This window comes from Terrapene carolina, unplaced genomic scaffold (genome assembly GCF_002925995.2).
Source record: "Terrapene carolina triunguis isolate 2854851 unplaced genomic scaffold, T_m_triunguis-2.0 Scaffold89, whole genome shotgun sequence".
Lineage (NCBI taxonomy): Eukaryota > Metazoa > Chordata > Testudines > Emydidae > Terrapene > Terrapene triunguis.
The window spans coordinates 16139637-16164452 of NW_020664440.1; the positions used below are offsets into that span (position 1 = coordinate 16139637).

A 24816-nucleotide genomic window follows, 5' to 3' on the forward strand; every position below is an offset into this window, starting at 1 on the left:
GCTGTTTGCTGAGCTAGTCACAAACTCTGAAGGTTCACAGCAAAACCTTTTCAACTTGTGCCTGGTACCATATTATCACTGAACTCTCAGTTGTGATAAAAATAAAAGAATCCACAAACAACAAAGGGAAATTTGTAGTCAGCATTACTGGAGTGCAGCCACGTACTAACCACCACTCCTTGATCCACACCACTGTTAATATCTTCAGTCCAAAATGTGGTTTGATTTACACTGGTACAACTTCACTGAAGTTAGTGAACACAGAGCAGACTGTTGGGTCACATCATTTTTACTACTACTGATAATGGAAGACAGATCTAGGACCTGTTTTCCTTGTATTTCCTTACTAATAAAATGTAGACCTTATTAACGCCAGGAGACCCAGTGAAGTCTGAGTAAAAGTAGATTAGGCCAGGCCACCACATAGTGCAGAAACTAAATGGTACTGTAATCCAAAGTTGAGTTTGCATTCTACTAGTGGCAAGGGCGGGACAGGGAGAGCCACAGCAAACCCCCAGTGGCCCACAGGGATTGTGACATACATACAGGATCCAGTCCTGGAACTGAAAAATCAACTTGACAAACCTTTTACTCCCCCGTTTTCTTCCTGCGGCAGCCTGCCCCATACATGCAAATCAGTGAACTTCTATTGACCAAAACAAAACAAAAATAGTACTAGATGAATCCTTTCCTTATACGGTTCTGGACAACAGCCATTGTCTTTGGCATTCTGAGAAGTGATCAGTCAGTCACATAATGGAGCAGCAGCACTTTTTGGGGTAGTTCTCTGCATACACCCTATTTTCATCTCCATACACATAATAGGAATACCGTTTCCCTTGCCATTCGTATTCCACTTTAGTAAGAGGAATCAGCTCAATAGTTTGCCTCTGGAAGAAAGAGAGAGACAGAAAAAACAAGGATAATGAAGCTAAATCTATACAATACAGAAGGATTTGTAAGCTCTCTTGGTGGCATTTTCAAAAGCACTTTATGTAGCACTTTGCATGTTTGAAGACCAGTGTAAGCATTAAATAATTAATCCGCACCACACCCCTGAGTAAGAAAGCATGATAAGTCCCATTTTACAGGTGTGGAAACTGAGGCACATAGAGGAGAAGTGAGCATACCTACCCACAGGCAATCAATGGCAGAGTTGAGATTCTAACCCAAGGAGTTCCTGTCTCCCAGTACTATGTTCTATCTCGCTGGCAGTTCTCTTATGCTCACTTCTAATAATATTGCATTTTTCTTTATTATTACACTCGCCCCTGCCCCGCCCCATTCTAAATCAATTTAAAGATGTTTAAAGGTCTTGGTATGCAGGCACTTAAGAAAATCCAATCCATTTAATGTTAATAGTCATTATCCACCTAATGGAAAGTCTCTTGCTCTGGTGCTTGAAGAATTGTTTCAAATGGTCCAATAAAAAAGGGCACAGTGAGACTTGCACAAATGCTAAGCTGCTACAGTCTGACGTCCACAAACTAGCTGCTTTGCCTCCTCTTATCAGACGCGGGCTGCAGTGCACTCACCTGTCTCAGTACACGAGATGTGGATGCAAACTGAGTGTGATGCTGCACAAGAGCATTTTGGGAAGCCTGACTTATGGAAGGATCAGGAAAATTCACAACAGGATAAACCTGGAGAAATGGAAAACATTTAAGACACACAAATAGGAAAGAGATCACAATTACTTCCAAATATCAGGCCCATCTCAGTCCTGAGGTCTCTCGGGACTTGTCTCCACAGGGACAAATTAATCTAAATTAACTAAAGGTGGGAATTTTAAGTGGATAATGTTAAACTTCATTAAACCTCTGTGTGGACACCATAATTCAGAATTAAAGTGGCTGTAATTCGGTTTAGTTTAATTCACTTCCAGAGTGAATTAAGGCCACTTCAATTCTGAATTATGGTGCATTCAGACAGGGCTTTAATGCAGTTTAACTAATCCATTTAAAATTCACACCAATAGTCAATTCAGATTCATTTTCCTGAGTGTCGCAGTGGAGACAAACCCTCACTCACATGAGTAATCTTTATTCACAGCAGTGGAACAGATCAATGGAGCTATGCCAGTTTACATCAACGAGGCTCTGGCCAGTGAGGTCAATGGAATTGCTTGCATAAAGAAAAGCGACTCACGTGAGTACGGTTTTGTAGGCACCCCTACGGTTTTGTAGGACATTTTGTGCCAGTTGTAAAGAAAACAAAAGCATTCTTCCCTAGTATCTTTTTCAGCAGTCTTCACTGCTACTAGGTATCAGCTAATTATGTTGCACTTGCTAAAAACTAAGGGCCTGTCTGTGCTAGGTTTCAAAAGGGGATTAGTCACACTAGTGCAAGCCATGTCTTACACCATCTACACTGGGGCAAAAACTATACACAAACCCTATGGGCTAAATCTTGAAAAGCAATATGCTCTGGATTTCCAGGGTAGTCACCTAATTGCACTTGATTGTGGATTCCTTGGCAGGATCTACAAGAATCACTGCAATCAACTCCAAATATACCCTGCAGGAAATCAATATGTATCATCCATTTTGTAGCTCCTCCAAAAGTGGGTGGTTAAGAAGGACTTGGAGTGTGTTATGAAATACCAAGCCACCCCAAACATGAGTGCTGCTATTATTATTATTTGTATTATGGCAGCACCTAGAAGCCCCAGACATGGGTTCAAACACAGAACCAGTCTGAGATTAACAAACTATGATAGGTGCTATGCAGGGGTGCCTGGTCCCTGGAGAACCTCTAGAGGGTTAGCCACCAGGAAAATCAGAAGACATTGCATTTATATTTGCTATTTAAAAGCTCCTGCAAATATGTAACCGTGAGAGGAACAAAGCTGCAAAATTTAGATCTGGATTTCCAACATCACAAAGCCGGATGCTATTTAGGTCTGGGTTTTTTCTTTGGGACTATCTCTAATGTAAACTGCATGTAACTAAATATATTTTAAATTTATTTTTTTGCGTGTGAGCCCTGGGAATTTATGTGAGCCCAGTGACCATAAACCCATACACTGCTAGCCCAACAGATATATGACCGATAGGCCAAATGCAGGGAAAGTGCGGCTTTCAATCCACAGATGTAGATATGGGACGACATTATCTGCTAGTGTTAATTAGCACAGCTTAAATGGAACTGCACCAGTTTATGCCAACAGAGGATTTGGCCCATTGTTGTGGGAAATATAATGAGATCCATGTTGCAGGGATTTACAGGACTTTGCCCTGGTCTGAACAGTAAAAGGCGTTGAACATCTCTCACTCCCATTGACTTCATTTGGGATTTGCGGTGAGCAGCACCTCTGGTCATCAAGCCAAAGAGGTGAATTGATACACACACAAAATATCCCAAACCAGCAACTGGCCCTGAGTCTTTTCAATAACTTTTTTACTAAAAAAGGAAAATCCTACTGTAGATGACATTTGAGAATTAACTAATTTAGTTACATTAGTAACCAGAAAAACAGAGCGCTGTGTTCTCAAACGTCTTTTTCTTCTTTTGATACCTTAAATTCTTAGTAAACTCAACCTCAGGCTATGTGAGTTGTTCTGTTTCCAGACCTGTCATTTTGCTATTTCAAGAGGTGATAGAGTCTAGAGTTTCATTACCATGGACTGTTCATCAACAAACATCTTCTGCCCAGTGACCTCCTTGAAGAGATCAGCAGGAAACCCAGATCTCTGGTCCGCCACATATTCAAAAATGTTGTTCTTCCTACAAGAACAAGAACACAAATATTGCCACCTATTGTATCTCCCCTTACTCAAATGGATTTTAGAGGGCCCCTTCTTTATGTGTTTCTTGTGCTACAAAAACATAAAACTCCACAAGGCAGAGTTGTTAAATAAGTTCTCCAATCTGTACTGAGGTTCCTGGTGGTAGAGCTTTAAACACAACACATGGTAGTCTTTGTACTTTTCTAATGATAATATGGAGGCATGCTATGCTAAAATGCAAACTTTGAGACTTTGGCATTCAAATTCCAGTTGTAGTGGATCCAACTGAAATGCTGAGATGGTTTATTTATATTTGTTCTTTGGAACAATCCTCTTACAAAGCCCATCAAGTGATATTAAAATAAAATGCCTTTAAAAATTACAAATATTAAAATAACAATGGCTGAACATTTTTAAGTCAGTGACTGGGCCAACAGAGGACAACAGGGGTTTAATTCAGACCAATGTAAAACAATCTGGGAATTCTAACCCAATCTGGAGCCTGAAAAGTCGAAGAAGATACTGCACTACAGTAGATTAGCAAGGGGACAGGATACAAAGCAAGAGGTAAAACTGCTGTTCTGCAAGGCACATGTTAGACCACCCCTTCTGGTACTCCATGTACTACCCTGGTCATTGAATCAGGGAAGGACATTTTTTCTCCTTCATATGAAACGCAGTGTAGAACAACAAGGATCTCATTAATTAAATAAGCAGGGAATAACTCTCCTATTCTTTACTGTAACTCCTCCCTAAATAGTCATCAATGATTAAACAGCCAGTGATGTGATACTGAGTCCAGTCCTAATCTATGTTTCTTTGTTGCTGGCACAACATCAGAGAGATGAGCTCCTGACATAACCCATAGCTTTGATCCTATTTTAGTAAAGGGCCACAACTAAGCTTTCAACTTCACTGTTTATTGTAAATTTTCATGAAGCTTGTCTCCTCCAACATCCTTCTTAAGATGCTGCTCTCTTTTGGAGCTTTCTGGTAAATTTCAACAGACTTTTTGAAATGATAATTAGCTGGTATGGATTTGTGTACAGCCCAACTTTGTGAAGCTGGTAATGTTCTTGAAATCCTAACTGCCCCCTTCCTGGGGGAAATCCAGCCTGTCAGAACATTGCCGATTTAACCCTGTATGTACCACGGTGAGGATGAAGGAGCTTCTCTATAATTATTTAAAGTTTTATTAGACTTGCCATTTGACTTGAAGCTCAATGTAGTACAGCAACTGTCCTTTTCCTGCACACGTTAGGCAGGTTTTGTGGCCTGAACCAGAACAACTGTTGCATCTGTAGACAAAAAATGATAATTACAATGGATGGTGAGAAACTACTACCACAGTGATTTCGGATACATACACTGTGTGTGTGCATGCACACATGCACATCACACTTCATTTGGCATCACATTGGAGATCCAGTCCAGCTGATGCTTACTATTTGCCATCGTGTCTACTACCAGGAGTTGTCTCACTGAAGAACATGACTTCAATAAATTCACTGACCCATTGACTCCTGGTAGTAAATACTTTACCAGTTAGTAAGTATTTATAGTATTGAGTCCTAATCCAGTATTTTATATGTATGGGTAAGCCATGGAGTCTACTCTCTGTTTCCAGTCACAAGTTTATTCACACTTAGCATGATTCTATGAGTGTTTCCAGCAGCAACTAGACAGCTTCACTGCAATGTCTTAGGTAGCTGATGCCACCAAAGCACTGGGGAAACATTGTTCTCCAAGCACAAGGTTCAGTTTCAAGTACACAGTGGTTCTGCTATTGAGGCACTGCCACCCGCACAGAAAAATGAGATGGTATAATCTCAGTAAAACAGACTGACACTATTCGCAGCTGTGAATTTCGAAGAAGAGCTCTTCCAGAGCTAGGCTGCAGCTGGGTTGAACTCTCCAACTACCCTCCTGCCTTGGAAATAATTGCTTCCCCGGTAACTCATGGCTTCCTAGGGAAGCCATCGAAGGCAGTAAATCTTCACAAACAGACAAGGGGTGTCAACACAAAGCTTGCAGGCAGGAAGTAACCAGTGGAGGGAAACTCCGTGCTATGCAAAGAAATGGAGAGGAGCTTACTTATAGGTGGAAAGGAAGCTGGATGGGACTCTACAGGTCTAGTTTTGAAGAGTGCACTAAAAAACTCCGGACCAGCCCTGGCCCCAGAATGAATAATACATTTTGCTCATTCCAGCAGGAGTTTCAACAGCAACAGCTGGACTTCATTGATTATCCTGGGCAGGCACAGCCCAGCACTGAGGGGCATTTTCACAAACCAATTAATACTTGTACAGCTACGTTGGCTAGCTGAGCCCACCTAAGAATCTGACTTTGAACTGTCCCTGAATGTAGCATTATTCCACCCCTGCTGCCAACGAGCCACAGTTTTGAGGCTGATGCTAATTAAAATATGGACTTGTCAGGTTGGCTTCTCCTTGAGTGTTGACTCACCTGCTCCGTCCAGAACCTCTGCAGTGTGTGCACCTGTCCTTACTCAGTTGTTTCCCAGAGCCATGACAAATCCAGCACTGTATCTGCATTAATTAGATGGAAAACTCAGAGCTATATATACTTTGCCAGAGCACTTTGCTGGTGTTGCAACCTTCATTTCCTCACATGGAAAACAGATTACAAGTTTAATAGACTCATAGATCTTTAAGTCCAGAAGAGGTCATTAGATCTTCTAATCCAGGGGTAGGCAACCTATGGCACGTGTGCCGAAGGCGGCACGCGAGCTGATTTTCAGTGGCACTCACACTGCCCGGGTCCTGGCCACCGGTCTGCGGGGGCTCTGCGTTTTAATTTAATTTTAAATGAAGCTTCTTAAACATTTTAAAAACCTTATTTACTTTACATACAACAATAGTTTAGTTATATATATAGACTTATAGAATGAGACCTTCTAAAAACATTAACATATATGACTGGCACGCAAAATCTTAAATCAGAGTGAATAAATGAAGACTCGGCACACCACTTCTGAAAGGTTGCCGACCCCTATTTTAATCTGTATAACACAGGCCATAGAATTTCACATAGTTATCCCTGTATTGAGTCCTGTAATGTGTTTGACCAAAGCACTCCTAATAAACATAAATTAATCTTTAAGGGCCCTACTCCACAAACCTCCATTGCACTCAGCACCTTACTACACAAGTTAGTCCCATGAACTGCTTGAGAGATGCTTAGATCTGTGAGCTCTTTGTGACAGAAACTGTCCTTTTGTTCTGTGTTTGTACAGTGCCTAGCACCATAGGGTCCTGGTCCATGACAGAGACTCCTAGGCACTACGATAATACAAATAATAAATAACAATAAATGCTGTAAAACAGAGCACAATACAATTGTGAACTCTTCACAGCCAACCTCACTCCCCTTCTAACTGCCCAAAGCTATTTGATTTCAGCATCTTTGCCTGGTTCTTATTTCAACACCTTTCCCCAGAATGAATTCAGTCCTAAGCAAAGGATCCCCTTAGACATGGCTACTCACCTTTCCTCTTCCATGACACTTTCTGCAGCGAATTCTACCTGAACATCGACAATTATGGCAGCCCTTAAATCAAAAGAGAAATTTTAAAAGAAGCCAGTGGTTTGACATTTCTTTAATTTAGCTCTTTATGTTACTATCTGGATGCCTCTTGGTACCCCCCCCCCCCCCCCAAAAAAAGACAATGGGAATTTTTTTTTCTTCTTTTGTGGAAACATTCTAGAGAAACCTCATTCTTTACACTTTTATAAGGCCTTTCATTCAAAGTTCTTAAAGAGTTCTACAGCTACCTACAGCCAAATTACAACCACCCTTCTACAGGTGGAATTGGGAGAGAAGTCATTAAGTAACAGTGTGTCTTTTGTTTTGCAAAGTAGCTGTCCCCAAGGTCCATCCAATCACGTGAGAGAGTGATTTTGAATGACAGCCCATGTATGCACTTCTATAATTTGTTTGAAGTAAGGCTAAAACACTCAGCCCATGTTTACACTAGGGAATTTTAGGAGGGGAAACTGTCACCAGTGATAACACTGGTTCAACTAGACCCTGTGGTAGCACTAGTGAGAGCCTTAGTGTAGACAAAAATTCATGCTAAACCAGTATTAGCACAGGTGGTAGAAAAGCAAGAAGGGAACAGTCTATGTGAGAGCATGAATGCTCAGTCTGTATGCTGGAGCTCTCTTCGGGCAGGGCTACATCTGTGAGTTACAAGCTGCTCTTCGCTTACGAATTCTAATTTCACTTCCAAAGAAAATACCCACACAAATAAATTAAACTAGGATACCATGTCCTGTGACTCTCTCAGTTCATTTCTTTCCCTATAAGGGGATAACTGGAATTCACACATTCCTGACTACAATGAAGCACTTATTGATTATTGTAACAGATAGGTGAACTGAGGCACAGAGCGGAACTTGCCCAAAGTGAGACTGTGTCAGAGCTGGGACTAGCACTCAGGTGTAATGATCCCCAGTTCACTTGATTTACCCATTAGACAATAATACCTTCCATATCACAGCATATATTAGACTCCTATTCAGTTTGCTCTTGGTCCTTCTTCATGGCTGTGTATTGCCCATTTTCCCCCCTCTCACTCCTCCCCACCTTTAAGAAGTAAGGTTTAATGATGGAAGAGGTCAGATATTTAAAGTGAGATAACTCTCTCAAAATTCCTTTCTTATTACAGAAGGGAAAGAACAACATCTATTAAATCACACCTTATTAAAATGTCCCAAAGTATCTCTTTTGCTGGACTGTAGCACTGCTTTCCCAAAAGACAGGGCTTTTTCTCACAAAATACCAGTGATTTTACAAAACACAAAAAAACGGCTCAAGGGAAGCAGAAAGTGATGCTTCCATATTTGGATAACAATTTTAAATAGAAATAAAAACGTTAAAAAACAAATAACTCTCTTGCTTATAATTAAATAATTTGGGATTTTGATAGAACTAATTCATCTTGATATAAAAAAGCTCCTAAACCTGCCATATACCTTTAACAAATTTATACAGTCCTGTAGGTTCAATCTGTCTCTCTCTGAAACAATACCTCACTCTTATATAGCACTTTTCCCTCATAGATCTAAGAACACTTTACAAAGGTGGTAAGTATCAGCTATGGTTATATTAGCTTTTACACTCCATATATTCTCACATTGGGCTTTATTCATGATTGTCCTAAGAACCCTAATGGGCCATGGGGTATCTCCTGGTGTAGGAGTAACCTGCAGATGGTGGACTACTCACATAACTGGCTCTATGCGTCTTCCCCTCCACTCCGCACTGAAGCCCTCACTGCAGAGTGCGCATCAGGGGGATTCTTTGAGAAGTGAAAGTGGCTACCGTGTTCCCCTGCCCCAGCTATCATAATAGCCCATTAGGGAAGCAGGTTTACACAGCTCAGTTCAAATTAGGGCCGCCCTGAGGCTGAGAATGTCCCCAGCTGGTCAAAGACAGGGGAGCATAAACTCTGGCAAATGAAGTATAAAAATATAATTTGGAAGGCCAAAAAAGAACCTGAAGAACAGCTAGACAGAGACTCAAAAAGTATTAGCAAAAAAAATTTTAAATACATCAGAAGCAGGAAGCCTGCTAAACAACCAGTGGGGCCACTGGACAATCGAGATGCTAAAGAGCACTAAGGGATGATAAGGCCATTGCAGAGAAACTAAATGAATTCTTTGCATCGGTCTTCACGGTTGAGGATGTGAGGGAGATTCCCAAACCTGAGCCATTCTTTTTAGGTGACAAATCTGAGGAACTGTCCCAGACTGAGGTGTCATTAGAGGAGGTTTTGTAACAAATTGATAAACTAAACAGTAATAAGTCACCAGGTCCAGATAGTATTCACCCAAGAATTCTGAAGGAACTCAAATGTGAAATTTCAGGACTACTAGCTGTAGTCTGTAACCTATCATTTAAATCAGCTTCTGTACCAAATAATATATGGAGATATACCTACCTCATAGAACTGGAAGGGATCCTGAAGGGTCATTGAGTCCAGTCCCCTGCCTTTACTAGCAGGACCAAGTACGGATTTTGCCCTAGATCCCTAAGTGGCCCCTTCAAGGATTGAACTCAGAACCGTTGATTTAGCAGGCCAATGCTCAAACCACTGAGCTATCCCTCCCTGAAAGATAGCTAATGTGACGCCAATTATTAAAAAAGGCTCCAGAGCTGACCCAGGCACTTACAGGCCAATAAGCCTGACTTCAGTACTGGCCAAACTGGTTGAAACTATAGTAAAGAACAAAATTGTCAGATACATAGATTAACATAATTTGTTGGGGAAGAGTCAACATGGTTTTTGTAAAGGGAAATCATGCCTCACCAATCTACTAGAATTCTTTGAGTGGGTCAACAGGCATGTGGACAAGGGGGATTCAGTGGATATAGTGTATTTAGATTTTCATAAAGACTTTGACAAGGTCCCTCATCAAAGGCTCTTAAGCAAAGTAAACAATCATGGGATAAGAGGGAAGGTCCTCTCATGGATTGGTAACTGGTTAAAAGATAGGAAACAAAGGGTAGGAATAAATGGTCAGGTTTCAGAATGGAGAGAGGGTTAAATAGTGGTGTCCCCCAGGGGTCTGTATTGGGACCAGTCCTACTCAACGTATTCATAAATGATCTGGAAAAAGGGGTAAACAGTGAGGTGGCAAAATTTGCAGATGACACAAAACTACTCAAGATAGTTAAGTCCCAGGCAGACTGCGAAGACCTACAAAAGGATCTCTCAAAACTGGGTGACTGGACAACAAAATGGCAGATGAAATTCAATGTTGATAAATGCACATTGGAAAACATAATCCCGACTACACATATAAAATGATGGGGTCTAAATTGGCTGTTACAAGTCAGGAAAGAGATCTTGGAGTCATTATGGATAGTTCTCTGAAAACATCCACTAATTGGGCAGTGGAGGTCAAAAAGGTGAACAGAACATTGGGAATCATTAAGAACGGGATAGATAATAACGCAGAAAATATCATATTGCCTCTATATAAATCATTGGTATGCCCACATCTTGAATACTGCCTGCAGATGTGGTCACCCCATCTCAAAAAAGATATATTGGAATTGAAAAAGTTTCAGAAAAGGGCAACAAAAATGATTAGGGGAATGGAATCGCTGCCATATGAGGAGAGATTAATAAGACTGGGACTTTTCAGCATGAGTGGTGTGGAGAAAGTAAATAAGGAAGTGTTATTTACTGCTTCTCATAACACAAGAACTAGAGGTCACCAAATGAAATTAATGGGCAGCAGATTTAAAACAAACAAAATGAAGTATTTTTTCACACAACGAACAGTTAACCTGTTGAACTCCTTGCCAGATGATGTTGTAAAGGCCAAGACTATAACAGGGTTCAAAAAAGAACTAGATACATTCATGGAGGATAGGTCCATCGATGGCTATTAGCCAGGATGGGCAGGGATCATGTCCCTAGCCTCTGTCTACCAAAAGCTGGGAATGGGCGACAGGGGATGGATCACTTGATGATTACCTGTTCTGTTCATTCACTCTGGTGCACCTGGCATTGGCCACTGTCGGAAGACAGGATACTGGGCTAGATGGACCTTTGGTTTGACCCAGTATGGCTGTTCTTATGTTCTTATGAGGTGCAAAAGTAACTTAAATCTGCCTTACGCGCCACTTCAGTCCCTGTGAATGAAATGTGGCCCCATTATAACAGTGGTCTCCAAACAGTGGTCTCCTAGTGGGGCACAGAGGAACATTTGGGGAGGTGCAGCAGGGCCCCCAGCTCTGCTCCGGCCCCAGTTCCCGGTCTCGGCCCCTGGTTCCCATCCCTCAGCTGCAGTCCCAGCCTTGTCTCCTGGCTTTCGGCCCAGCCACAACTCTGGCCACAGCATCAGCCCCGGCCCCAACTGTGGCCACGCTCCCGACCCTGCTCCCAACCATGGCTTGGGGGTGGGGACACGGCAGGGGTTAGGAAGGGCACACGGTGAAAAGTTTGGGTACCACTGCATTATAAGTTTGCTCTTGCACCACCAAAGTCAATGGCAAAATACTCCCACTGACTTGAGTGGTGCACGAATGGGACCCAAGTGCATATGTGTGTAGATTGCAGGGGGAAATGAAACATATTGGGTCTAATCTTCTATTCAAATCAGAGTCAACAGAAAGAGTGGATGCTCCATGTCTCTGCAGATAAGGTCTGTCTTTCTAGATAGTATTTAAATGTGTGCTCAGAGTAGAAAGTTTTGCGAACTGAATCTCAGCACCTAGCACACTGCAGCTTTAGCGAGCATACAGCACTTTGTGAGCACCGTTCAAATTTTACACCAGCTCATTAGGAAAACAAAATGCATATTAACTCACTTTGTTTTGCTGTTGTATCTGCTGAAGATGGATACCCACCAACAGCCAGTGTCATAAAAATACAAATGGCCCAGTATCAAATCACAAAAATTATCTCCATCATAAAACATGAATAAGTGTCCATATGTTTCCCACTACAGGGCCAAATCCTGAGTGGGGCTGTGTGCCTGCAAGGAGCATTAACATCGGTGGAGACAGGATAGCAGCACCCCTCAGGATTTGGCCCACAGCTATTTAAAGCTGGGGGGAAAATATTCATTGTTTTGACATTCAGAGTATTGTCTAACAGTTTAAAGTGCCTCTTGCTAATAAAGCAGACCTTGGTTTTATAGAGCAGCTCTCCTATCACACTCATAGTCCCCTAAATGGGGCTAAATGCTGGCCCAGTGGCTGTGCACTCAGAAACAGCTGTCACGCCTTCTTGGGTGATAGAAGCTTGATCTTGCAACTCTTACCAGGCTTTACTCATGTGAATAATTCTTACCCAGGCTAGTATTCCCACTGATGTCAATGGGCAAGTGGGGATTAATCACGTGAATAAGGGTTGCAGGATCAGAGCCTAGAACCCATTTTGCTGAGCAACAGCACATAGCTTGGGACAGCTGCTTTCACGTCTCTCTCTTGGAGGATGGCGTTTTCAAAATCACTTAGCACTGGCCTCACTCTGCTCCCATTGAACACTCTGTTAAAAACCCCATTGACTTCAGTGAGGCTACAGCTAGGCCAACACGGTGCTTTTGTAAATCCCACCGTTTCTTTGTGAGAATATCGACAATTTAACGTCCACCTGTAAAATCAGCAGCCATGAGCTGAGAGGACTTTCCCCTAACCTCTCATCCAAAGATCAGAAAATATCTCTTGGCTAGCTGCTTGTTTCTGCGGTGCATTTCTATCAATAGAAACAATGGCAGAATGTGACTGAAGATGCCGTGGAACAGGGGTTGGCAACCTTTGGCACGTGGCTCGCCTGGGTAAGCACCCTGGTGGGCCGGGCCAGTTTGTTTACCTGCCGCGTCTGCAGGTTCGGCCAATTGCGGCTCCCACTGGCTGTAGTTCGCCGCTCCAGGCCAATGGGGTCGGCGGGAAGCAGCAGCCAGCACATCCCTTGGCCCGCAGCTTCCCGCAGCCCCGATTGGCCTGGGATGGCGAACCGTGGCCAGTGGGAGCCACGATTTGCCGAACCTGCAGACGCGGCAGGTAAACAAACCGGCCCGGCCCACCAGGGTGCTTACCCTGGCGAGCCGCGTGCCAAAGATTGCCGACCCCTGCCATAGAAAAATACCGGTCTGCGATGGGGTGTTCACCCCACACTTGCCCTGAAAGGGTTAATGAAGACTAAAAAGGGGGCTAATTAACCCAACCGGCCATGGCTGAGAGAATCAGGTGGCTAAGTAATTCCTGGACTGAGTGAAGGAATACAGTTGGGGAGGAACAAGCTGGGTTGGGGCTATAAAGGTAGGAAATTGGCAGCAGAAAGGGGCTGATGGGAAAGTCTGCAGTCACTCCCCAGGAGAAGGGAGGTGTGTTTGGGCTGGCAAACCAGTGATCGGAGAAGACAGGAAGGTAGGACCGGGCTCAGGGAAAGGCAGTAAGGTCTAAGACGGAACAAAACTTGACTGCTGGATAGAGGATCCCTGAGGTAAAACCCGGAGTAGAGGGTGGGCCCGGGTTCCCCTGCCAGCCACTGAGGGAGTGGCACTACAAGGCAGTGAACAGGAAGACTGCTTAGGACTGCTGGCAAAGAAAGATTTTCCAGCTGTGGAAGGGAAACCATTTTGTGACCTGGCCAAAGGGCCAAGAGGCAGCAGCAGCTCGTGGAGCAAGAGAAGGGCCACAGACCCAGAGAGGGAGGCAGAGGATGGCATGCAACTGCAGGAAGGAGCGTGGGCTTCGCGAGCTATTCCCAGAGTGACCAGGAGAAGGCGCCATCCTAACAGTGAGTGGAGCACCCTACACGGACTCATTTATTTTTAAATATATGTATTTATATACATGTAAACTCACCAAAGCACCGGATGAGGTGATCTATTATTAGTTAAGCTCTGGAATAAATTGCCTAGGGAGGTTGTGGAATCTCCATCATTGGAGATTTTTAAGAGCAGGTTAGACAAACACCTAGGGATGGTCTGATAATACTTAATCCTGCCTTGAGTGCAGGGGACTGGACTAGATGACCTATCGAGGTCCCTTCCAGTCCTACAATTCTATGATTCTATGATTATAATACCTTTAATGAAGACGTGTGAGGCACTTTGACTCTGGTTATGTTGTCTGTGAACATGGTAGGGACTTCCACTTGTATAGTCCATGGCAAAGGAGCGGGCCCAAGCAAAAAAGAGTCAACAAATTCACCTGAAGCAGAGACAAAACTGTACTGAGTACAAACACCAGGTATTTCCTGACACCTGCAATTAAATCATGCCACACCTGTATCTGTTATGTTGATCCCAGTTAACGTGATTAGCTAAAATAAATACCACTTTTATGTCAAAGAGTTCCATTGTTTACCAACCATAATTTCTTTCCAAAAAGGAAAATTTTATAGAGTATTTTGCAAACACAAACAAATCCAGCTAAAATATTCAACCAAAATGGTGTTAATGCAGCATAGTCAAATTTCCTCTGAGAAATTAAGATTACAAAAATCGTTGTTTCCAAAATTCAGTGAAAAACACTTCTTGTGAGCTCTAATCCTGAAAACACTTTTCTGCATGCTTATCTTTACTACTATGAGTAGTCCCATTTGAAATCAAGGTTAGCAAAGTTAAGCAAATGCCTAAGCGTTTGCAGGATCAGGAACTTAGTAGTTACAAAGCAATTGTGTTCAATAAATCTTGGCTTCAGGTCCCCAATGAATGGAGTGGGCAGTGGTTATGAAAAAGAAAAACAAATCCCTAAGCTAAGAGACAGTCAAGTAAAATCCCTTTTTTGCTCTGCTTCCCTCAGGAGGAATAGAATCACTCCACACCAGTTTGACAAACCCGCAAATCAAAATCCCTCTATGATTACTACAGTCAGTCAAAAAAAGGTTGCAAAATATCTTGAAATTTTCAGTCACCCATTTTGCAAGTTGCAAAAAGGAATGATTATTCGTTTGAAATTTTTCATAAAATCAAGAATTTTCAGGGCTTAAGTCTTTGCTCCCCCTTCCCCGGCCTTTTTTTTTTCTCCATCAGCCCCACCCCTATTTTTCCCCTTTCTTTTTTTCCCCCTCCATTCCTTTCTTTTTTTTCTTTTGCCTGTCAAAAAGAGGAGGAAAAGGAAAAAACGAAAACTGGGGAAAAAATGAAAACTGAAAATGATTCATTCCCAGTTAAATGAATAAACCAGAAATTTTATTTAAGATTTTGGGGGGGGCAAAATTTTCCATTTTTTAAAAAAAGGCCATTTTTCAACAAAAATTTTTGCTTTGAAAAATTTCAACCAACTCTATGTGACACGTTGCTTGAAGGCTACCAGAACACAAATCTCTTCTGGTTTGCCAACTCCTAATAACTCTGAAATGTTCGCTGTCACCTAGTTTCTATAACATTTGCCTTACAATGGACTGGAGTGTTCCCTCCATTTACATAAAAACTATGAATTAGGCACAAAGTCCTCGGTAAGCTCCAGTACACACCAGAACTTTCACGTTCTTATGGAGTTAGAACGCTTCCTTCAAGGATCTAGTTTATTTCAACTTCCAAACTACATAAATCACATACCATATTCATAAATCAACTGGCTTATTGTGCTTAAGGTATGTAATGAATTGTCATAGTCTTTTTATCCGGGCACGCGTTTTATTTTATTTTTAATAACTGCAGTTCGGCAGCTGAGTGCATTTCTGCCATTTTTTATTAGCTTTTGGCAGAAATGCACAACACAACAGTTAGACCTGTATCATAGAAGAGGCCGATCACACAAGATTCTTACTTGACCTCAGAATCCTACTTACCCTTGTAAGGTGTTGTCTTCCAATCAGATGATCTGGATTCAGTGAAGGTCTCTAGCCGATACTAAAAAATGAATTAATTAACATAAAACAAAAACCTATAACAACCCCAGAGTGGGAGTGATTGGGCATTCAATGCAGTGTATACAAAAACCCAATTGGGACTGCAATCTGGAGTGTAAGAAAGTAGATTCACACTAGCCAAAATAATGACCAATCTCACTGTTGACAGGGTGAGGTGATATCTTCATAGAATGCTGTATTATGAGCCTGAGCCAAAGTCCATCAAAATAAACAGGAGACTTTCCATTGTTATCAATGGTCTTTTGATCAGGCCACATATTTGCTCTATACCAGCAGTTCCCAACCTACACCTGATCTATTTAATTTCCCTATTTCTTTTTGTTTTAGTCATTCGCTTCTTCTTTATTTACCTTTTCATTTGGCTATTTTCCTCATATCCCCTCCCTCTCTTCTATTCCCACATACTTCTGCTCTTCACTTTAGTTTCACCTAAGCTAACGTTATCTATCTATGGGTTTTTAGAGGACAAGTCGCCATGGAATATTTGCTGTTGTTTGGAATTCAGTGATTGGTCCTATTAATTAACAGTTGTTTCTCTCTCTGACATTGTCTATGCTGTCAGTTTTTCAGGATATCTCCCACTGTTCACTACCAATGGTGCAACTGCATTGGTTCTAGTAGTGGTGGCTACCTATGTAGACTGACTGCTGACCTTTTTACTCAGGTCCTTACCCTATTTGGATCAGGGATCAAAATGGAATATATATTTTTAAAAGACTTGACTCTGGCAAAAAGGTCCATAGCAATAGAATCAAATTATGAACCTACATTTTCCAGATTCTAAACCAAGCAATCATTGAAAAGCTACAAAGTGGAAGTAGCTCTTTGCTGTCATTCTAAAGATTACTTTCCTTTATGATTCCCCAGATGTTTAGAACGCCCAAACACAATTCCAAACTGAAGCTAGCCACACCATCCCAATGGGAATTTCTCAGTAAGGGGGCTATTGTGTGGGTAAGGGTAATTTGCAAAGCTTGGCAGCTGTTTGATCCCAGTGAAATGCCCAGCTCCCGCTGAAGTTAGTAGACAAACTCCATTGACTTCTGTGCAAGTAAGTTGGGCTGCAAAAGATGAACATACTCTGTAGGTGTTGAATGGCTGCAGAGTCCGAAACACCATTTCCTTGGCAGGGGCCGAGCTATAGCAGCACTTACTGGCTGCGTACTGTATAAAAGCTTCTTTGGCTGCATCTTCTGAAACAGCAGGAATGCTACCAGAAAGAGATAAGAAAGCGTGGACCGGTTTGAAATTGGCTTTCAATTTTCAGAGCGATTTCGCTGTACACTGAACATCCACCCAACCCCTTTCAGAAGACATCACAGCATCACACATTCTCCCATAAAAGGCCTCTCCCTAATTTACATAGCACTCCACTGCGCTGACAGAAAAATGCTGGATAAGATGACAGGTTTGGAAAAACCTAAACTCTCTTAGAGATTCAAATCCCAGCCAGGGTAACTTAAGCCTTCATCTCTCCCAAGTAGCGAGGCAGTTTAGGATGAGAGATGTTTAGGATGCAACATTAACAAGTGAGGTCCTGTCAGAATTTCATGGACACTGGCACCTGATTTTCAACCATCAGGTCAGCATGTACAGTATTTGAGAATGTGAAAATTTATGCCTATTGTGCACCTCAGATGTGTGCATGTAAAATCCCTGAATTTGCTCACCCGTGGCTAAGTGCATGCTTATCTACTGAGCAGCATATACTGATCATGGCTTTGTGAACACATATCTTGATGTGTAAGGTAGGCACTTACATGTGGGCTGGGAGAACTGAAAATGGGGAAGGCCTAAAGCTCCCATAGTACCATTGATAAGAGCAGTGTCTGACCCCATGTCATTGGCCAAAAAATTCCCTTTGCTCTCTTGTGTGCAGTGTGCCAGTTGGCTGCCACCCTCTCATCACAGTGTTGATTGTGCTTAGTTTGCAAAGGATGCAAGGTAACGCTTAATCATCATCATTACATTTGAAAGCACATCTTACTTCCACTCTGTTTGGGCTGGAGGGGGCCCACCTCCACGATCGGGCACCAGATCTGATGGAGGAGGTAAATCTTTTCCTCCTGCGAGAAACAAAAAGGCAGAAGTTGGTATTTTACAGGTTTAGAGAGACACATTAATTTGCTACTTGTCCTTCAATTCCTGTCTGCTTTTGAACTAAGGCCAAAATCACCAGTTTCTGTCTTGTTCTAATGAACGGCCTCTGACCAGCACAGGACACACACAAAATATCAGAGGAAAGCTGATCTTTTAGAGAAAAAGAGAGAAATCAGGGGTAAATTCATTGGATGGTTCAGCAAAGATAGAGAGACAATTGTGTGGCACAGCAGAGGTAGAGGGTTGTGGCATAGGTGGGGGTAACTCGCAACTCTTGGCAGCTGCTTGATCCCAATGGAATCTCTCTCCCACCCTATCACTTGGGAAAATGCCTCAGATAATAAGATTACATTCAGGGATATAGAAAATACAGTGTCAATCAGCTGGCACAAAATTCTCTACACTGACTTCCTTTTAAAGAGATAGACAGTCTCAGGAAAAAGAATAGTCTGTGGGTTTATGTACTAACCACCATCACCCAGAGCTGTGCCTTCATAGCCAGAGACATCGTCCATGGGGGGAGCAGACGGTTCTTCTCCACTGGTAATGTCATCAGGAACGATGGCACCTACGGCATAAAGAGTTTAGCAATAGAAAGTTGTCATAACCTCCTCACTCAAACATGCAATGAACCAACTAGAGTATACAGAATGCTTTATATTGGGCCCAATTCTCCTCCCAGTCACATCAGAGCTACACAAGCATAAAACTGGTGTGAGAGGAGAATCAGACTGCTGGTCTTTAATCAAATAAGTGTTTGAGATATGCCAGGAAGTTTTGCCGTAAAAATGGTAGCAATGGGTGACCTCTGTCATGCACATGGAGACTACTGATGAGTAAACTTCCATAAGGTTTGAGGTGTGGCCAGGATAAACACCTATGAATCGAGATGTCTGGTTGACTCTCTTCGAAATAAGAGTCTGCAAAATAGGCCTGAAAATCTTATAAGAAAATCTGTGTTCCTGTGATTCTGTTTGATTCTTACTGCAATGGAAGTACCACAAACGCCTCTCCTGTGGTATTTCATTACTTTTGCTTATGGCTTAAGACAGAATGAGAAAGCACAGAGATTAAGTAAACTCAGGGGAAAATATTATCTGAGCACTTTTTCTTTTTAATCCAACCAAAACTTTACTGAAAGTTTTGAATCAATGCTTACCAGTGCAGGCGGATGAAATCTGAATGTCGGTAGCTGAAATTGACATTTAAGGAGGACTCAGAGCCTGTTTGAATCCACCTGTAGCAAACTATGACTCATGTTACTCAGAAGCAGCAAGACTGTTTCAGGAATGACACGGAGGAACTCTAGAGCAGTGCTTCTCAAAGTGGTGATCCGCGGACCGGTGCCGGTCCACGAGCCATCGGCTGCCGGTCCGCGGTGAGTTTCCTCATAAGAGCGTCGAATGGGATAATAATATGGCACCGGTCCCTGGCACATTGGGAAAAAAATTGCTGGTCCCTCACATCATTTAGCTTGAGAAGCACTGCTCTAGAGGAAGCCAGGCCTACCCTTGTTTTCTACCATAAGCAGGAACTGAAGATGAGGGAAAGAAAATAAATAGATCCTTCTGACCAGAGAACTGAGCTCTTGTGAAGAAATGAAAGTCTCTTGCACTCTCTCATTCTGAATTTCAGCATAGTGGTTCAATTTGCAATCGTTTAATTGCAAGCATTTTAATTGCAAGCATTTTAATTGCTGAACCACAAACACAACTCACTCAGCAGGAAAGAATGTAAATGACTTTATGCTGCTTCCCATTAACTAACTAGATGTTGGCGTTTATTCACAAAAATTTGCATTTAAGAGGACAATGCAATTTGTGCATTAATCTCTTCATGACTCCTTCTATGGAGTCAAAATTCCCACTGACTTCAAGTAAGGAGTGCAGGATTGGGAAAACCCGGTTGAAAAGGGACCCTGGTAGCTCCAGTCAGCACCACTCACCGGGCTGTTAAAAGTCCGGTTGGCGGCACTACAGGGCTGGCAGGCTCCCTACCTGGCTCTGCACGGCTCCCAGAAGCAGCCGGCATGTCCAGCCCTGCTCCTATGCACAGGGGCGGCCGGGCGGCTCCACGCCCATGGGTGCCGCCCCTGCAGCTCCCATTGGCTGCGGTTCCTGGCCAATGGGAGCTGCTGAGCCGCCGCTCGGGGTGGGGGCAGCGCACAGAGCTTCCCTGATCACTCTTGCACTTAGGGGCCGCAAGAACATGCTGGCCATTTCCGGAAGCTGCGCAGAGCCAGGTACAGAGCCTGCTTTAGCCCCGCTGTGCCGCCAACCAGGAGCTGGCTGAGGTAAGCGCCACCTGGCTTGAGCCCACACCCTACATGCCAATTCCCTGTCCCAGCCCTGAGGCCCCCCCACATCCAAATTCCCTCCCAGAGCCCACATCCTGAATCCCCTCCTGCTCCCAAACCCCTTGCCCCAGCTCAGAACCCCCTCCCACACTCCGAACCCCTTGGCCCAGCCCAGAGCCCCCTCCCGCACCCCAAACCCCTCATCCACAGCCCCACCCCAGAGTCACAACCAAAGCCAGAGCCCTCACCGCCTCCCACACCCCAACCCCCTGCCCCACCCCAGTAAAAGTGACTGAGGGTGGAAGAGAGCAAGCGACAGAGGGAGGGGGATGGAGTGAGTGGGGGACGGGACCTTGGGGAAGGGGCGGGGCCTCTGGGGAATGGGCGAGGTAAGGGGTGGGGCAAGGGTGTTCAGTTTTGTGCGATTAGAAAGTTGGCAACCCTAGATTGGGTCCATTCTGAGCTCCTTGTCAAAGATTGACATAAAAGAACTGACTCAGCCAGCAAAGCAAACATCAATGTCATGAGACTCATTGATTGCTAGGGTTTTCATACCAAAATATCCTTCAGCAGAGGCATGAGACATCTGATCAACAGCTCCATAACTCTGGCTGGAAACTCTGATCAAAAAAGCAAAAGAAAACAGATAATCTGAGTGTTTAGGAATAAACATGTAGAAAGATGGCAATGGGGAAGTGGACATGGAGAAATGAGAGAACTGGAGCAATGCTGAAGGGCATATGTAGAGAGATCGCAAGAAGAATCTTTTTGCTCTAAAGACATTTTATGGATTCTTTGGAATTTATGGAAACGTTGATGTGCTTTGTGCTCAGTACTTTTGAAAATCAGGCCACTTATTTAGGTAGCTAAATCAGGATTTGAGTAACTAAGTTATGCATTGACTTTTGTAAATCTCAGCCACTGTGCCTAATTTGGACGGAGACATTTTTTCTCCTTTAAAGCACCCTGGCCGTACCAGTCTAGAATATGCTTTATAATTGAGAAGGCATGAACTAATGTAGCTGTGCATTTCATATGCCAAGATATGATTTTATTTAGCAGACTACTGAACCTAGGTTGCAAAACAATATGACACACTTAGCTTGATGGATACTCCTACACAATTCTGAAAGGCCGTTATGATGCCACTTAATATCCATTCTTTATTGGGAAATATTTTCAAGATCACAAATGACCTCAAATTATAGACATACTGCTCAAGATGCTCCACCAAAAGCCTTCATTTGCATTTCCATGCTGACACTTGGTTTTGGAGGTGTAAAATCTGTCTGAAAAAATTGATCAGCACTGGAAATTTGTACCAAATCAGTTTCTTATTAGCCTGTGCAATAACATTGACATTTTGCATGTCTTAATAACTTCTGTGTTATAGAATCACTATGCTTGTCCACAAAGTGAGAAAGTTTCTCACTGTTTGAACGATCCATTTAAAAATTATTATATTAGAAACTTAACACACAAGAAAAACTGCCTTTCATATAAGCAAAATTGGGAGCCAAATAATACGTTAATGGAAGTAAGGTAATTCTATAGTTTCAACACTTGAAAAGCAACAAGTCTCAGCTCAGTGGTTACATCTATTGAGTACTGCTGATAGCACAGAACCAGCTATTCACAGAACTGGCTATTTCTTTGCCATCCCAGGGTTAAGATCAGCACCCGGATGAAGAGTAGCTGAATGAATCTGAATCCTGGAAAGGCTGAAGTGATGACAAAGAGAGGAAAGCACACTGAAGTCACCTCTATAGAACATGACTATCCAAGGAAGGCATCTGTCCTCGGGTGGTTTCCATGTCCTTCTAGGACAGCTACATCCCACTGAAATGGCAGAGCTGTGTCAGCCTTCAGAGTGAAACTCAAGTGTGCAAGAGAGAGAGCTTCTTCTGAGACAGGCCACAGATCTGAAACTCACTCTTAGAAGATAGTCTCAGCCACTTCAGGGGAAAACTCACAGCCCAATTCTCTAACCCAGCCAACCAGCTAAAACACTAGGACAAACACACACACACAGCGCAGTCCTTGCTCATGGGAGGGAAAGAGAAAAATCCCAGAACCTTTGCTGCTGTAAGTAGGGTGACCAGATGTCCCGATTTTATAGGGACAGTCCCGATTTTTGGGTCTTTTGCTTATATAGGCTCCTATTACCCCCTACTCCCGTCCTGATTTTTCACACTTGCTGTCTGGTCACCCTAGCTGTAAGTCACATATTTCAATGGAGTTACACTGATTTACACCAGCAGTGAATCTGGCCCCATATCTTTTGGGTGCACTTATCACTGGGGGGGGGGGGTCACACGACTCAGCTAGATCACCCACTCCGCAGCTAAAACCCTGTAGCCCACTCACCTCTCCCACTTCCTAGTCAAGCTAACACCAAAGCCCGGCTACATGAGGCTGAAACATGCTCCCCGTGGGGAAAACTTTGGGCTGCTCTGTGCGCAATTGACCCTGGTGCGCGTCCACTGCTTCCCTAGGCGAGCCCTAAAGGAAGCGAACGCCTGGCTCGTTGTTACGGCCCCAGCCCAGAGGATGTGTGTATTGATCGGAGGAGCAGAGGGGTAAGGATGAGCACGTCACATGGAGGGGGCCGCTGGGCGCTCCAGCTCTCTGGGTCCCTTGCCCCAAAGCCCCCCGTCGCTGTTGTCTCGGATCAGTGCGTTTCCAGGGCCCCTGCTCCACCCCAGAGCAGGCAGGGCCGCAGCGAAGAGAAACGAAAGTGAAAGGCAGGCAGGCTGCGCTCTCCCCAAAGGGCCTCCCGACCAGTCCCAGAGAGGAGCCGAAGTTAAAAGCCCTCACCTGATCGCCTGGCCCTCCGCTGCCATAGCTGCTGGGGGGGGTCCTGAACGCTGGTGCTGGGCTGCTCTACTTTGCCTACCCACCCACACCCACTTGTTCGCCGATGCTCTTCCTTGGGGAAGCCAGCCCCCTGCTTTTGGTTACGTCGTCTGCACCCTTCACTGGCTGGTTTGGTTGGACTCAAGTTACTGGCTCCTCGCTGTCTCTGCAGAGGCTGATGCCTGGAGCATTTAAAGTGTAGACTTACCCTAATTCACAATGCCTGAGGGACAATCTTCAGGCATCGATATATTGTGCTTTCCACAGCCAACTGTACAACTTTGCATGAGTGACGTACCCGAATACTGGGCTGCTAATATCTAAACTTTATTCTTAAATGTATTCCCCCAAATCTGCGTTCTTGCTGATTGTGTACCATATGAATTTTAAAAACAAACTTTGTATTTGTGGATAAGCCAAGCACTGTACCCAGATGTACAGACACTTTTTCTCAACCTGTGTCTTATATAATTTTAATGTTAGCTTTAATAAAAATTGGTAAATATGTAGGTAGTGCGTCCTCCTCCATTACTTTAAACCAACCAGGGCACTGAACTCGGCCAGATGTTAGTCTCTTATTGAGTGTGGATGTCACAGTGCTTGGTCCCAGGTGCAGAGGTTAGCGGCTCCGATCCTGGGTGCAGCTGTTACTTCGCTGATATATTTATTGTGGAAACTTTGTGGTTGCCGCTGCTGTTTTGAACAAGTACAACGTTAAAATGCATAGTGTCATTGGGATTGAGTGGTCTTGGCCCTTATGTGCTGAGTTCTGTTGTGCCACTCAGATGCACACTTCTAGGGACACCACCTGGCCACTGTGAAGATTGATGGTGTTGGTGCTAAAAATGTGTGTAAAAAAAAAATTGTTCTGCATCAATAACACACACACACACACACAGCTGCTAGGAGGTTATTGTCAGCTGTTGGATTTTGAATCAGTTGAGAGGTATAGAATAAGTACTTTTTCTAAGGAGATTCCTAAGAATATTTACATGGGGATTCCTGGAATATTTTTTAACTCTTTCAGTGCTGCACACCCTAGCATACTCTCACCTGATGCCGCTGTCATTGCATGCAAGGAACTTTCACAGGCTTCAGTACGAGTACTGCATGAAGCATAGATTTGGAATCATGCCAGAGGTGCTGGTGAGTGATTGGATAGTGATGGAAGATCCACAGTTTATACAACATGGCTTGTGGTTTCAAACATGTCCAGTAATTTGAAGCGGCTCAAATTAAGAGTGCCTACTTAAGTCAGAAATTGAGGCTCCCAAAATGAATGGTACTGAATATTTGGGTCTGTATGGCCAAGGACCCCTGTCATGGGGTTGATGAATTTTCCATAATAATAATAATAAATTATTTTAAATGAAAGATTTTGGATTTCAGAGGAAGGATTGCTCTGGACATAAGATTTCCAAATTTACCATGGACTTCCTGTGTGAACTTGGTCAAGTGACTTAATCTCACCA

General features: G+C 43.4%; 1 protein-coding gene across 1 annotated transcript; it reads right to left on the reverse strand.

Annotated features, from left to right (window-relative positions):
* Window positions 1-307: 307 nt before the first annotated feature.
* LOC112118699 (protein SSUH2 homolog) lies at window positions 308-23437 on the reverse strand. Its single transcript, XM_024217113.3, has 13 exons — window positions 23306-23437; window positions 21044-21108; window positions 18662-18760; window positions 18080-18158; window positions 17173-17302; window positions 16012-16072; window positions 14302-14426; window positions 7236-7298; window positions 6195-6277; window positions 4934-5026; window positions 3621-3726; window positions 1536-1643; window positions 308-890 (listed from the first exon to the last, which is right to left on the reverse strand). The coding sequence occupies exons 1-13, from the start codon at window positions 23329-23331 to the stop codon at window positions 750-752; spliced, it is 1179 nt and encodes a 392-aa protein (XP_024072881.1). The 5' UTR covers window positions 23332-23437; the 3' UTR covers window positions 308-749.
* Between the last annotated feature and the right edge of the window lie 1379 nt (window positions 23438-24816).